Genomic DNA, 16,426 nt, shown 5'->3' with positions numbered 1-16,426 from the left:
ATCCAATATCTCAAACACTTCCTAGTACCAGAGTAGGATTGACGCTACCCTAGAGGCTGGGACGCATACATAGTGGAGAGGGGAATCAATAAACAGCCACACAGTAATATGCTGCCAATAAAGGCAAAACCTGCCTTGCGCACTTGCTTCTTTTCTGTTCTAGTCCAAAGGACAGTGCCAATCGAACATAGCACATACTTTGAGAGTCTAATAAGATTTTTTCCTTTTTTTACCATGAAGGACCAATATGATTTTTGGTCACTTTACATAGGTCAGTGATGGCAAAGCGCAATGTCACAGTGCAGGGTCAGAGCGACTCTCCACACCGTCAAAGTGATGTCTCAAAGATGACATGGGCCTCCTCAGCACAGCACGTGTCTGTCACTCCGTTAGGCAGACTAGGGCGGCTTTTGTTGCTGTAAACCTGGAAGGGTATCAGGGGGAAGCAGTGTCATAGATTATGAACGCACAGCCCAATCTGAGCAGAGATCTGATTTATGACAGATTCTGAACCGCAGCGGAGAGATCTGTTACCCGCCAGAGCATGCAAAACACGGTTTATTTAGTCTTGAAACAACTGTGAAATTCGGCATTTGAGATAATCACTGCGATTCTCCACAGACTTCATTTTCTCCAAACTGTGGCTTCTAAACTGAGCAATGTGACACAATTTGTAAATCGGAAGATAGTGATGTTCGTTCGAAATGTCCATGGAATGCTTGTTATTTCCGAACACAAAAAAAGGTCTAAGGCAAAACAACAATTTCAATTGTGCAAAAGTCATGAAAGGAGGGGGGTGGGAGACACAGGTGAAAACAGGTTTGCCCCAGCATCAGATATACAGCCAACTCTGGGATTCTCATTCAGGTCCGACAAAGAGGCGAGGGGTTCGTATCAGATTATTTAATGTATTTAAACCTTGACTGACAACTATAGAAACTTCACACTCGGCTTGGGGACCATCTCAGTATTTAATAAGTGGTGCTAGACAGTTATGGATGTTGCAGTAATCTGATCTAAGGAGAGCACCCTACAATAAAGAATGGTAACGTAAGGGCTTGAACAATGTCAGTACCAATCCACCAGTGTGCAGGGTAAGACGATACCAAATAATACCACAGTGTGCTGAGTCTTTGAAATCAGTATTTCACCCATTTCACTCTCCGGCTGAGGAGATACAGTTTTGCTGATAAATTTGTGCGAGGGACAGAGAGAAAATGAAAGGATGCCTACTTTTTCTTATTTCACAAAGACCTGTTTGAAGTTGCAATATGGTATCTGTAGTCCCAGACAGATGCACATAAAAATGGAATTGAACAATGAATAGCCAGCTCTTATCTTAACAGAATGTCTGAAGGGGAATACATCACAAATGAATTTCACAGGGGGGGAAATATGGACATTCTCTATTACAGTAATCCCCATAGAAAGTTTATCCCAAATCGCAATGAAGTTAAACCCAATATTTCAAAAATAGATATAAGGCAAAGAAAGCTGCTTTTCTAGAATCATCTAAAAAATGATCTCAAAATTACATTTTGGGGGGAAAAAGATTACATGGAGGGCTTCCCAGATAACATCGGAGGATGTAAATCTACAAAAGGGGCAATTTCTCTCATGAAATTAATGTTATGGTGCAAGAAATGCTCCAAGTAGGCATTTTAAATTCAAATGGCACTCAAGCCTCTTTGCATTGTCAGGGTTATACACAGCTTCTGTTGGCTATGGCTGTATTATTTTGGAGGTGAGCAATGAAGTCTGGAGTTAGACGCAGAGTCTGGGATTAGTGTGCCACGGCTGGGGACTGTGCTGCTCGGTGACAGCACAGGGAGGGGTGTGCGGTTACCTGTTTGGCTGCGCGGAGCAGGGAGGCAGCCTCGGCCTTGCCTGTCTGCTGGACCATCTGGTAGAACGCACCGTCCTGGTTCTGAAGCAGCACGTAAGGCTCATCATACTCCTGGATCCTGCCGGCGTCCAGAACCTGCAATCACACACACACAAAGGGCAGGGTGTGTGTGCCCGCCACCTGTATACTTTAGTGCTTGGGAAAACTAACATTTCAGCTGTTTCGGTGCTGAGTGATGCATGCAGACGGTGCGGGGCGCGAGGGGAAACAGTAGTTCTCTGCACCTCGGAACCCTCCATTTCATGTGACTCATGCTGACAGCAAACACTGGGGGCCTGTGTTGTGCTGTGTAGAGACATGGGCGAAGTGCATGGCCTGTTTAGCGGTGTGAAAGTCTAGCGCGCTGACACTGACAGACTGGAGATCAGTCATTTATCCATGCATTTATCCAGGCATTTCAGCAGCTCAAGGGTGGTCCTCAAGTCAAATCCAACAATCACACCTTCCACACACTCAAGAAAATGACCGTAATTTCTCCGTCATCACATGCCATGTAAACCACTCAAAGAGCAGCTTTAATTCAAGGAGCGATGAAAGGACTACCATTATATTAGAGACCAATTTAAACAAGAACGATCCTCCTTACAATGAATGAGCGATTGCTTTGTAACAATTGAAACCTCATTTTACAGAGCATTGAGTTATGAGAGGGAGAACCCCGCAGACAAAGCTATAATGGACAGTTTAGTAGAGGGGTAGGTCACACTGCTTCCATTCTTGGGGGGTGGAGTGGGGCATGAGGGGGAGTGGGGTGGTAGAAACATTCCAAATGTTACGTCAGTCAATGTTAAAACTACGCCACGGCTCCTTATGTATTTATGACGAGGCAACTCAGGTGTTGTTATCCCGAGTCTGTTCTCCCAGACAGCATGGCAATCTGGAGGCTGTTTAACACAAGCGTAGGTGTGGAACAGTCCCTGCTGTGTGATATTTGACTTTTCTCTTCAGTCCTCTCAATGACTCAAGTGGCCAGGAGGTCAGCCCCTGCCCTCGTGGACAGCAAACAAATGCTGCCACAAATGGCACTAATTGGCACCTCTGCAGGCAGTGGCAAGAAAAGGCCAAAGATCAAGTGGCACGGGGCACATGCTGGGCTGCTGGCTGTGCGAGAGTGCATGTTGTGAGGGCGATATTGGCTCATAGAGAAAACATAAAATATTATGCAAATCTCTGGAAAGACAGAGTACTCCACTGATAGGAAGAAGTCACTATCAGATAGTATATGGTATACTACTGGTTTATTTTTGGGTTAGGGTTTATCTACTCTTCTGTAATTGGCCTGAATGCGAGATGGGCATCTCAAGGAACTTTATAGTGCATCTTGTTTTGAATACACATGTGGTATCAACATCCATGCTGGATGTTGCTATACCACATGTGTATTCAAACACCTCTTTGAGGGTAAGGTGAAAGCTTAAGGTGAAAGCTTTTTTCAGTGGCTTTTACACTTCAATATGTGCAATTAAAACTGTGAGAGACCTTGCACTATCATATGAGAGGAATAGGTACAACTGGCCAAACAGAAGTTTTTGTCTGCCTCTCAGCTGCATCTTGTCTCTTATCTTTAACCCCCATTGTGTTCTTAACAGTTTGGCTGCTCTTGGTAGCCAAACACGTTCACAGACGAGATAAGGTTTCCATGGTAACCCGCATCTCAGACGCTTGCTACGGGTGCTGGTGAAAGAAAAAACTGCATACGTCATGACGCAACGCAGCCAGAAGCAACCGAGAGCGGCCATTATCCATTGACTCCTATTCTATACTGAAACATAAAAACGGCTTTATCTCGAAATAAGGTGCAAATAACGCCGAGGAGGCCGAGATCAGCTTGTCTTCACGGCGACACTATGCCGTGATGGTCGGCCCCGGTTAGGATTTTAGTTTTCGCGACCGTTTGTAAACAAACAGATCTCCTTCCTGGATCGTCAGTGTACACCCACGTGCACACGCACGGAGCTTCCGGGGCTCTTCAAAATAAAGCGCAAGTGAATGGTGGCGTCCTGAGTGTTAATAGGCCCAATTAATGCTTCAGCGACAATAATAACTGAAAAATGTCAACAGATCAACTTCTTTTCAGTTTAATACATATTATGTTTTCACGCAACTTGCAGCACAATATTTTGCTGGCGAGGCATAAATCAGGGTTTACTTACCAGTATTCTGTCACAGTCAATGATAGTGTTGAGCCGGTGAGCGATGGTGAGGACAGTGCATTCCCGAAATCTGTCCCGGATAGTCTGCTGGATGAGGCTGTCTGTTCTAAAGGGACGAAGGGGAACAAAACACCTCAGCAGAAACAAAATTCTCTTCCTATAGAGCCCGAAGGCAATGGCTTTACTTGACACAAGACAATGGCACAAAGCAAAGGTATGTGCAGCTGTACAGACGTTTGTAAAGTAGAATACTAGAAGACCTTGATTTCACTAAAGATGCAAGTTGGAGATTATATTGAGTTACATTGTTGCAGCGCGGCATCTACACTTGGATGTAATGAGCCTCCTTTTGTGTTGTTTTTAAGAAAGGATAATAGCTGATTAGAAGCGCATTAGATATTGGTATGTTACATGTATAAAAGTAGGAACGCTGTGATCGATTGGCCACTGACACGTATTGACAGGCGATTACAGTGAAAAGAAGATTGATGATCAGCCTCTTTTGCATCGGCCTCTACTGTTCCAATCTTATTTTGCGAATCAGGAAATGCATCCTTTTGCATCAGAGACTGTGGTGTTGTTGTTGTAACTGATAACAGTGAAATTCTTCAGGATAAAGGATTTCTTTTCACTCATCAGGGCCCAGGGCCAACAATGAATTAATGACTAATTTTAATTTATTCCACCCAATCCACCCATGAAAGATGAATGAATAAAAGTTGGACTGATTTACTTAAAATGTCAGAGGTTTGTGTCACCTAAAACAATTCACCCTTTGTTAGCCTTCTGGTTGGTCCCTGACTGACCAACCAGCAGACTCCATCTGCCTTGTCCCGCCCTGGTTCCACCTTTTTTATGTTGAATTTGCTAAAACATAATTTTTAGAGAAATAAAAACATTTAAAAACATGCTGAGCAGCTCCATTTTACTGAAACCAAGTTTGAAATTAGAATTGAACACACAGAATAACAATACAAAGCAACTGAATTAAAATGGTAGTGGATGGAGTGTCCCACCAAGACACAGCAACCAATGGGTGTGAAGAGGGGCGGGACAACGGGCGGGACTTGACAAAGGGTGAATTCCACATGGGTTGTCCCAGAAATGACATCACTGAAATCTCAAGTGCCCTCTGACCTTGGGTCCACATTAGCCGTGGCTTCATCAACGATGAGAATGCGGTTTCTCCGCAGTATGGCCCTGGCGAGGCACATCAGCTGCCTCTGGCCCATGCTGAAGTTTGAGCCTGACTCGGCCAGCACCGTCTCCAGCTTGTCGGGCAGCTCCGCCACCGTGGCCCTCAGTTGCACCTGCAGAGAGGGAGACCAGAGCCCCCAACCCTTCATTACCCCTCCATAAAAGGCCTCGTGCGAGGATGTCTTTAAAGAGCCATCCAAAACACACCCATTAAGCGCCTGGCACAAAGCAAGGGCCAGGTCCTCCGATGACCCTGGTCAGTGCTCTCTTGTGGCCAGCCTCTAGTTTTAATCCAGGCCACCAAACCCATTCAAACGCAGGACCAGGAGCTGGAGCCCTTCACTGTGGGGAGAACCTTCATCCCCGGTTGGCCTGACTGCCCAAACATATCTCCGCCCTGCATTTTCAATGGTTCCCAGTTACAAGCTGCACATTGAGCTGGGCCCCATGGCCCCTAATGGGATTTCCCCCCATGACTTGTGGCGAGCAGGGGAGGCTGAATGGCAGCATTGTGCAGGGGGACAGAGGGATCCCCCCCTGGGCCGGGTAAGGGGGAATCATTCAGAGACACGCTGGAGTACCTCTTGGAGTGCATTCCACAGGTCCTCATCTGTGTGCTGGCTGAAAGGGTCCAGATTCACCCTCACGGTGCCCGTAAAGAGAACCGGGTCCTGGGGATGGATGGATATAGAAAGAGAAGGCCGTGGCCGGTTAAGATAATGACGAAGGGGGAAGATGTTTGAAAGGGTTAAGACAGGCTTTGTAGAGCACCGCTAGGCCATGTGTGAGGGAGAGATGTTCACAAAGGACCTGCTACACTCGGGAGCCCTATTCAATACCCTGGCCCACTATGCTTCAATAAGTTGATCTTTTTTACTTCTAAAAACTATGTTTTGTACCACGGTCTCAGTTGAAAGAAACCTGTGCAGAGGTGGTCAGACCACGGAAGCTGAATATGTAATGGGATACAAAAAGACTGCCATTGGGTCAGTGTTAAGTTACAGAGCAGTGTTTGTGTTTGTTTGTTTGTTTGCGAAACAAAAGAAGCTTACAGTGTCAGATACACTGAATTGTGTCAAACACACCAGAAACCATCAGGAGGGGTTATCACATTAGTTGACGGTCTTTGTTAGAGGGACAGGCTGAGGTCTCAAGCAGCTAGCATTCCTTGTATATGTATTTATGGTGAGCCACACACCTGTATCAAGGTTCAGCCACACAGTCGTCTTTAAGAAGGCAAATAAAGCCCTTTATTACAGTGCAGAGGGAACAGTCTGCCGGTCTACTACAGGCACTGTTCTCGCACATCTCTCGGTTTCCTGTCAACCTGATAAACAGAAGCAGAGGGGCCTTACGCCAGGGCCTGTATTTATTCAGAAATCCTGTTCCAACAATTTAAGTGATTTATTGAACACTTACTGAGAACTCTCCTAACAGACCATAAACAGAACGTCATACCCCCTTTGAGGGACAATATAACTTCTAGATAAGGCTTTCATAGCATCATTTCCTCATTGTTTTATCAATGAAGCAAATACAGCAGGGTTTTTCTTCTGCAACACAACCCTGAATTTATGGCACTTTAATGGGCATAATAACCATTTGAAAAAACATTAACGAGTGTGAATGGGCCCATAAGAGCAAGAGATAAAGCGGGGTAAACCAGCAACTGTCATAGAGCCCACATCCACTATTGTCAGGGAGTCATTGCGTCTTCAGTACAGGCAGGGTAATGTGATAAATCATGCTTACACAAGACATTAATCTGACCTCAAATCAAGATAAAAATATTCACCTGGCAACGGCAAGATTAGGGCAGGAGCAATAGTCAAGTATACAGTAACTGTAAAAATCCCGGGGTGTCCAATATTTATCTTACACTTTCTGGGGGAAATTCACAAAAGGCTTTTTTGCGACCGCTAAACCTCCCCAAATAAAAAGAAAACGTGTAATTCTCAAAGCACCTGCAAATGGTGAGATGCAAGGAAATAACCTCTTGGTGCTCCAGTGCTAGTTGCACATACAGTATATTATTAGACAATGCTAGACCGGTGCCCGTTGGGCATTGGCCTACTCAGGAACAAAGCGTGAAAAGCATGCCTCACCCAGTTATGCAAACCCATTGTACCCGTTGTTCCCATCTGTCTGCCTGTGTCCTGTTTATGCCCATATATGGAGTTATTTGTCAGGTATGGCCAAATATGGAGTCTGTATGACATCAGCACTATGATGTCACACTGGTGATATCACAGTACTCCATACTGTATATGGGGATTTATCTATATTGTCTTGTACCCGTCTGTCTGCCTATGTCTCTTTTGTGCTAAGTGGAGTTCCCTGATGTCATCTGTACATGCCCAATTATGGGCATATCGGTCAGATGGTTCAGTGGTGGTTTTGGACAACCGGATATCAATATATGGGCTTTATAGTTGGATCGGTGGTTCTGGACAACCACACTATCTCGTGTCTTCGCCGATGCGCAGATAGTTTGAAGGAAAATCTCTCTTTTTGATTAACAGTTTGATTAACAGTGACAACAATCATGTTACTGTATGTTGAATTCATACTGTGTGTGTGTGTGTGTGTGTGTGTGTGTGTGTGTGTGTGTGTGTGTGTGTGTGTGTGTGTGTGTGTGTGTGTGTGTGTGTGTGTGAGTGAGGCTGTCTCGCGCATAACTCAAAGACCACCTTCTTCAAACTTAGCATGCGCATTGCCAAGGCAGTTGAGGACCTGCGGTTGTCCAGAACCGAGAATACAAAAAAGATTCTGTATCGGTGTCTCTACTCTCTTGGTATCTTTTATGCCTATATTTGGACATCTCTGTCTGTCTGTATTTGTATACCCAATACCCATACAGTATGTGGAGATCCCAGATGTCATAATATGTCATAATACTGACGTCACAGATTTGCCTTTAAGTACTATGATAAGGGCTACTGCACTCTGACAACGGAAGAAAGGATACAACAGGTGTTGCATAACCAGAGGGGAGTAATCACAGATCCTGATGATCTATAAACGTACTGAGGCCTGGCACTTGCTACCAGGGTTGATTTGGCATAAGAATACCGTAGGTCAATTCCTAGGAGGCTAAAATAATTGATGAATGCCACTATGTTTGTGAAAACATTCTTTAGTACGAATTCTTATAACACATTCTGTGAATGAGGATGAATGTGTAGTCGTTGCTGCTCTGTTCATTAATGCTCCCCACTCAGTGGGGTTGACACTAAGGTCTCAGAGGCACTTGCCCATCGGGCAAGTACAGGTCAGTGGGCATTACCTTCGGGCAAGTAGAACATGACCTGTACTTGCCCGAAGGTAATGCCCACTTGCCCGAAAAGTAAATCGTCCTTTATAAAATGATAGGTATGATTTTAATTACCGCTCAATTTAACACTTATTTCTTTACTTTCTGGGCCTGTGCGATAAAATGTCATACCTCAATACCTCCAAATCCAAATACCAAATACTTTAGCTATGATTGAATATGTCTATGGGTTCACACTTGTTATTTTTTATTTTTAAATGTAGCAACAGTAAAAACAGCACATTATAGGTAAATAGTGCTCTTATTTTACATTCCACAGACCAGAAGACACAGCGCACTGGCCACGTTCAGGTGTTTAGACAGATATCTCATGTTTATAGACATTTGTGTCCCCTCTCAAATGAGCACTTGCCCTGTCGGGCAACCTGAAAGCCAACTTCACCTGCCCTGACGTTTTATTTACCTGCCGGGGGCAGGTGGGCAAGCCTTAGTTTCAATGCCTGCCACTTATTCTGTAATAATAATGCATTGGACTCAAACTCTAGGTTAATGGTTCTCTAACATTTTTGGCCCAGGTCACCACTGTAAATAACTTTATGTTTATTTAATACATAAATCTAGTAATAAGTAAATCTTTCTCCCCTGCAAGATACAGTATGTCACGTGGAAACTTTATGTTTCCATTTCTACAGATCAAAAATAACTTTTATACTTGCCGTTTAACTACTTAAAACCACAGCATTCCTATTCTGGGGGGAACATTCACCAAAAATAGACCATTTACAAGCTCACAACGTGCCCCGTTATCCCCTGACAAATAATTTACAGAATGTACTGTCTGTCCGTCCGCCGTCTGCACTCTGACATCATAGTACTGACATTACAGACTGGCCTGGACACAGAACACCATATATGGGCATAAAGATTCTGCCCAATGGGCACTCCAACATGGAACACCATATATGGGCATAAAGAGTTGCCCAACGGGCACTCCAACATTACTTCTGAGAGTACATTTAACCCCTCATATACTGTGCAGATCCCCGGGCAAGGACTAGTTTATATATACGGGCAGTTTCCTATTCGGGAACGCTGCAAGTTGTGAATGCATGCCCCATCCGTTTATGCAGTACCCGTTATACTCCCTCGAGTCCTTGCCGATACGCTTGTCAAGGTTTGAAGTCAGTATGAACATATATGGGCATAACGACTGGATCTGTGGCTCTGGAGAACAGGATCTCCATACAGTATATGGGCGTATCAGGTTTGTTTATGGTTATGTGTGAGTCAGGACAGTACAGGTACAGATACAAGGTCTGCTAACAGGATTTAAACCACAATAAAGCACAATCACTTGTTTACATTGGGGTCCTTTTGTACTCGATTCAAATGCGATATGCGTATATTTGGGCACATCAGGCTTGTTTAATGGTTGTGTCTGAGTAATCGGGACGGGCTGCGGTCCGCCGACCTGTCAGCCCTCCCATTGGTAATATAGGATAGGACTGGACAGATAGATAGATAGATAAGGTGCTGCTCAGGTGGGTCAGCAAAAGTGAGAACTGGCCCAATTCAAGCACTGTCTGTAACATTGTTCATGAATAGTCCGATTTCCAGATGTAGCCTATAATTGAAAGAAATGTTTGCTATGAAACCCACAATGCATTACGAGGACATTCATAGTGCATTATAATTCATTCATAATGCTTCATAACTACACTCATAAACACACACACACACAATGCTTTGTTTCAGCACAGCCCATCTGCTCAACCAAGGAACTCGTGTGGCAGCGTAGTGTAAAATATTTTGGGGGACAAAAGAGTGTCAAATTGCAGATGGTTGAGTCCATTAGCTCTAATAAAAATTAACCGTTTTGATTACTACACTGGCATTGTCAGTGCTTTTACTTGGCACCAGCTCCACAAGCTGCTCGGTGGCAGTCATAGTCATAGATGCATTAGCACAGCACCAATAGTGTGGCGCAAAGCCACCATTTATACTTTTACACATGGATAATTGCAATACGACTCAAAACACAGGTAAATTGTAGCCAGCTGCAAAACATTATGGGCGCGTTTATGCTGTGATAATATTAGCACAATATCCTTTGTTAATCAGACCTTGAGAAAGGGCAGATAAAGGTTGCAAATGATGGTAGTATCAGCAGCTGCAATCCATTCTTTGTGAATTCTCCCGAGTTAAATTATGCTTTTACAGTGCATCTTGGTCATAAGTTTGGTAGGTCATAGAAATAAAAGGTAATAGAAAAAGAGCCAAGGATGTGACCACATTGCAGTGTAAACTAAACAAGCATGTGATTTGTGATTATCTGCAAGGTGCAACCAGCACTCGGTTTGCGCTTTTTGGACTAACAGACAGATTGGCTGACCAACTGACCGACTTAGTGACTTAAAGTAGCTCAGGGGTCATCAATATGTCCATACACGGACAAATGTGTCCATGGCAAATTTTAGATTTTCCTTTTTACACACCATTATAATGTTCTTATTTTTATCATAAGACCCCACTACTGAATGTCAAGTCTCCAGGTTTTCTTCAGAATGTATCACACTTATTTCCTGCGATCCTATGGCATATTAGAAGACGTCTAACTAGTAGTAGTGGTTCTCAAATGTTTTATTTGCAAGGACCCCCCTTAACTCTGACTCTCACCAAATGGACCCTTACACACTCTCAGAGTTACAGACCTGTTATGTTTCATTCAGGGCTAGATTGTTATGTGTTTCTGGTAATATTAATGTCCACTTGTTTTGTATGTCTGTGGCAAAAGAAATATTTTGACAAAAATGTCCACCACAAGCCAGCATGGCGATGACCCCTGGTGTGGTCACAGTGAAAAATACACAGCTCAACACACCTTCACGTGATGGGACCAGACACTTTTACAATTTCCGACCAATCCCATGGAAACAGAAGAAATTAAGCTTTCAGTCGTTCATGCTGGTTTCTTTTGCCTTAGAAAATGTTCCACCTCCTTACTTCCAATGAGCTTTTTCCCTCTGTCACCAGAAGACTGCCTTGTCATTAAGCCAGCTGAAGTCCCAATTCAAACTAGTGACACACTTTAATTGAGGATTCAGTGTTAGGTTGGAAAAACTGCTTTCAAGCACAGCTTTCCATAGGCCGATTATGTGCTCCAACAATTCGAATCCCCCTGTTTGCCACAGAATTCTTTTTCTCTCTCTCACTCTCTCTTTTTTTATACTAAGAAGTAATTCCTGAGAATTCAATAGAATCTGAAATGGATCCTTTTTAATGTCACATGCTAATAAAAGTTTTATCATAATCAAATCTGCGGGTAGGAGGGCAAATAATGAAACTCCTCACTGGCAATGTATGGAATACATATCAGAATCTGAAGATTCCACATCACAAGGTGCGGCAACAAGCATTTTTTGTATAAAGATATTTCCCATTTCCAAGGCTGACTGAATATCACTTCCGAGATAAGGCAAGAGAATAAAAAAGGTTTCCAAATGTATATTTGTAGAAATGTCTTTTCATACAGGGAGAAGCTTTGAAAAATGGGAGACGGAAAAAAAGGGAGAATCTGCTCTTGGTAATACTGGTAATACCCCATATCATCTTAATACAGTACCGCTTGGTTATGTGGCGCGGCTGCTGGAGTGTTCAAAGTTATAATAATAATAACAACCCCTACAACCCCAACCTGCCACTTTGTGTAACTCTCTCCCCATGGCAGGGAAACAAACAGCAAACATCACATGAAGCATGCATCACAACCATCTACAAAACTTAAGCTTAAGAAACACGAGTTAAAACTTTATCGGAAGCCAAAAGCCACAAACCTACTGTATCAAAGCCACAGAAAAAGCATTAATAAACTTTTTTTTTCTCCTTCTTTTTTTGGCTGCACAAAATGTTTAAGACTTTGGCTAAGTGACGGTGTATACAGGGGAGACTATATCACTGAGGATGGGGGTGGAGCTGGGGGTGGGGGGGGGTTCTCTCCTAAGCAGCTTTCCCATGTTTGGGGGGTAGAGAGGGCTAATCCTCTGTCAGGGATGGGGAGGCTGCTCTCTTCGCTGTTACAGGCCGTGGGAGTATTCTCCCCTCCTTTCCTCTCCTCTGACACTCACCCCGCAGGCTGGCATTTTCTTAATGCCGTATCACTTTCAACAAGCGGAAATAAAGTTAAACTGTCTCAAGGCGTCCCGTTTGTCTCACTTTCAGAAATCCCCTGAGTGACGACTGTAATTCTCCTCACCCGTTTCTCTCTCTTTTTTTTAAGGCATATAAAATAGCAGGCCGAGGCGTGGAGGTTACTGTTGCATGGTGTTGATCTGACAGTGACTATGCAGCGTGACTGGGGGAATGGCAGAGATATACTGTTGATACTTCAAGAAGAAGGATTTACAGTGCAATCTAAAAAATCCAGAGTTTGACATTTCACGCGGGTTGTTTCAAATGAGCCTTTCCAGGACCATTTTTTACACCCTCAGAATTAAATTGATACTCACGACTTTGCAGCGCAGATATTGACCAGTTTGCGGAAAGACAAATAGCACTGCATGCTACAGTAGACGCAGTATGGCACTCCGTTACACACAATGCAAGGCTAAAAGTGAGTGCTTTACTTCCTAGACATCTCTGATAACACTGTTTTTTTCCCGGCAGTTTAAGCTCATCGCATCCGGCTCTAGCCTTTGGTTACTGTATACAGTTTCACATGCTAAGACAGAGCAGCTGGAGACTGCAGTCTAAATGTGTCAGCTCAAAGAGGATACCTGTGGGATGATGGACATTTTCTGGCGCAGGGTGTGAAGACCGAGCTCCGACGTCAGAACACCATCCACTGCAATTCTGCCCTCAGGCTCTGCCAGCCGAAAGAGGGCAGAGATGAGCGAACTTTTCCCGGCACCAGTGCGTCCTACGATGCCAACCTGTGTTAAAGAGAGATGGGCTATCATCAGAGGTGGAAAAATAATTTTGTACTTAAAGGAGTAGTTCACCCCTGACTTTTTTTTATATTGATTATACTCATGCCATGGAGACTTGTGTTCAATAATATTTTTTGTTTCTTGTCACATTCCTAAGACACAAATTTGATTGCAAGAAATTTACCCCCACTGATTCCGGATGGGGACCCAAATGCATTCGGGTCGCCATCCGGAATCAATGGTGGTAAATTTACTATAATCAAATTTTGTCTTAGGAATGCAACAAATACAAAAAAATATTATTGAACTCAAGTCTCCATTGATGAGTAAGAACTATCAATACTGCAATGTAGATGTAGGCTACTATGTTACAAGTAAAAGGGTGCTGTGTCATCGTTCCAACGTCCCATTAGTTCGACGGTACCCAACCCTAACCATAACCCTAACCTCAGTAAAACTGTGCCTAAACCTAACCATAACCCCGACCTCAGTAAAACTATGCCTAAACCTAACCACCGTCGGAGTAATGAGATGTCAGACTTATGGGCAGGCCACAGTGATAGTCCGGAATTCAACATTTACGTGAGTCAAAGTACAAAGGTATTGGCATCAAAATGTACTTAAAATACTATAAATCGTACATGTGTGAAGTGACTTCACATGGTATCAAACATGACACATGTGGGGGCACGGTGGCGCAGTGGTTAGCGCTTCGCCTCACAGCTAGAAGGTCCTGTTCGATTCCCGTCGGGGGACGCTGTGGGCGCTGGCGGCGTGTTCCTCCCTCCGCGTCATCAGCGCCCACACCCTAGGTGGGGTTGGCGATAGGACCTTTCTGTGTGGAGTTTGCATGTTCTCCCCGTGTCTCCTAGTGTTGATACCCTCACAAAAACATGCACGTAATCCTGGTCTCAATAATGCCTCCCCCTGGCCAGCCGGGGCACCTGATGGAGGGGAAAGGAACTGGTTGGAATAACGTGTTCCTTCCACACGCTACGTCCAAACCAGGGAAATCTCCACTGTCAGGTGAAAAGAAGCAACCTGGACTCCTCATGCATAGAAGGACACATGAGGTCAGTCCGTTGTCTCCCCAGGCACGGCAGAGGGAGAGCAGAGCCCAGGATTATATAGGCAATTAGCACTGGGTGAAAAAATGGGTTACAAAATTGTGGGATAAAAATTATAGATTTAAAAAAAACCTGACACACGTGCATGCATATCTCCTTGTATGGGCCGTTCTGTCCGTGACATCAGCTGTGGTGATGTCGGTCTCTCTGTGTGCTGAGTGGTTCGCACCGCTCAAAAATCACACCTATCAAACAAGACACACTTGCATATCTCCTTGTATGGGCCGTTCTGTCTGTGACATCAGCTGTGGTCTCTGCATACTTTCTATGACGTTAGTCTTGTACTCATACGGACATACTCATACATACATACACACAAAGCCAGACGTACTGTAGGAGCGGTTAGCTCTGCTCAAAAAGTAGGCTACTCATTATGCAGAATGTCCTGTTTCAAGTTTTCAAATGTATACAAATCTTTTGAAAATAACTTGTAGATTGGCTATTTTAAAATAGTAAAAGTTTAAATAGGGTGTTTAATGTAGGTTTTGTAATAATAATCAAAATCTACTAAGTAAATAGTAAATAAATAGTCAAGGTTTTCTAATAATTGTAATGGAGTAAAAGTACAATATTTGACTCTGAGATGTAGTGGAGTAGAAGTAAACATATCGAGAACTGGAAATACTGTAAAAGTACCTCAAATTGGATAAATGTACTTAGTTACTTTCCACCACTGGATATCATTCATGTGTTTTAATTAGTTTTCCCTAGGATTCCAGAAACTACAGTATGACTTATTGACACAAAACCACCTGGCTCCGCCAATGCTCCAATATTATGGTTCCATTATCGTTTCATTTCAATTTCAAACAAAATAACACACTTGGCTGCCTACTGCCATATTTTGTAGCTACTTAACAATCATGCTGTAGCTTTTTCCACCCTTACTCCGATTTGCTAAAATCATCAATTACTCTATCGTGTTTCTTGAATTTATCACTTCAAGGTACGTTCCTTGTGTTTTCCCTGTTTTGCCTGATCCTGCTACCTGTCTATAAATGGTCCTAAATGGGCTGCCACGAAAGTAGCACATTTCAACAAATTCATGCACCAGAGACATTGAAATTCTCTGCTCCAACTATATTTACCACTAAAGCTCCATGATGAAAACTTGCATGACTGGATCACACATCACAGAAAACAAGCGTTTAAAGGTCCTATGATACGCAAACCCGGAAGCTAATTCCGTATCCACTCTAGACCTGAACTGCAACCTGCAAAGCGAAAATTGATCCCAATCTACTTTCACACCCAAATGTTAGTTGGCCACTTTTGCCAGACACTTTGGGCGCTTTCTTAGTTTCATCATAAGAAATAAACAGTAGTACTAATTGCAACAGTGCCTATATAACTAAGACATTCCCGAGGAATCTTATCAATTTATTTGCGACCGTAGGTCGCAGTTAACTATGACAACCGGCACATCTTGTCAGTACGTCCTTCTGTAACGTCTGTAACGCCTCAATTATGTTGACATTGTGACATCACGTGACATCACCTCATCAAAGATCAAACCCTGCATATTCATACATGGAGACGACTGGATCATCAGATCTAGATCTCCATATTGGGAGCTGACCTCTACACCTGATTCCCAGATGATGCCCTGTTAAGGCAACCACACTAATAGAATCCCTATTATGCCCATAAAAGGGGACAAGGACTGAGAGACATACTGACAAGTACGGACGCATGTCTGGGGTTTCACAGCACACGGTTGGTTCTACAGTCAGGGATCTCCATATATGGGCAGAAAAGGGATCGTATGTATGATATCAGACGTCATAGGTTTTATCTGTCCCGTACATTCTCCTGCCGTAACAGTACAACATATTTTTTGAAGC

At 43.6% G+C, this 16,426-nt stretch overlaps 1 protein-coding gene across 1 annotated transcript in view; it reads right to left on the bottom strand.

The window, feature by feature from the left end:
- Positions 1-328: 328 nt before the first annotated feature.
- The window catches only part of LOC308307538 (ATP-binding cassette sub-family C member 4-like), a gene marked incomplete at both ends in the record, with an annotated part of 51,632 nt that continues 35,534 nt past the window's right edge, over positions 329-16,426 (bottom strand). Inside the window, 6 exons of the mRNA XM_080752804.1 lie at positions 329-424; positions 1,847-1,981; positions 4,060-4,165; positions 5,197-5,369; positions 5,838-5,927; positions 13,303-13,458. Of these exons, the coding sequence (XP_080608930.1) occupies positions 329-424; positions 1,847-1,981; positions 4,060-4,165; positions 5,197-5,369; positions 5,838-5,927; positions 13,303-13,458 (756 nt within the window). The remainder of the gene's footprint in view (positions 425-1,846; positions 1,982-4,059; positions 4,166-5,196; positions 5,370-5,837; positions 5,928-13,302; positions 13,459-16,426) is intronic.

Source organism: Nannobrachium achirus, assembly GCF_963921795.1.
Source record: "Nannobrachium achirus genome assembly, chromosome: 22".
Lineage (NCBI taxonomy): Eukaryota > Metazoa > Chordata > Actinopteri > Myctophiformes > Myctophidae > Nannobrachium > Nannobrachium achirus.
The sequence above is the reverse complement of the archived record's forward strand: the minus strand, read 5'-3'. Positions and strand labels throughout refer to the sequence as shown.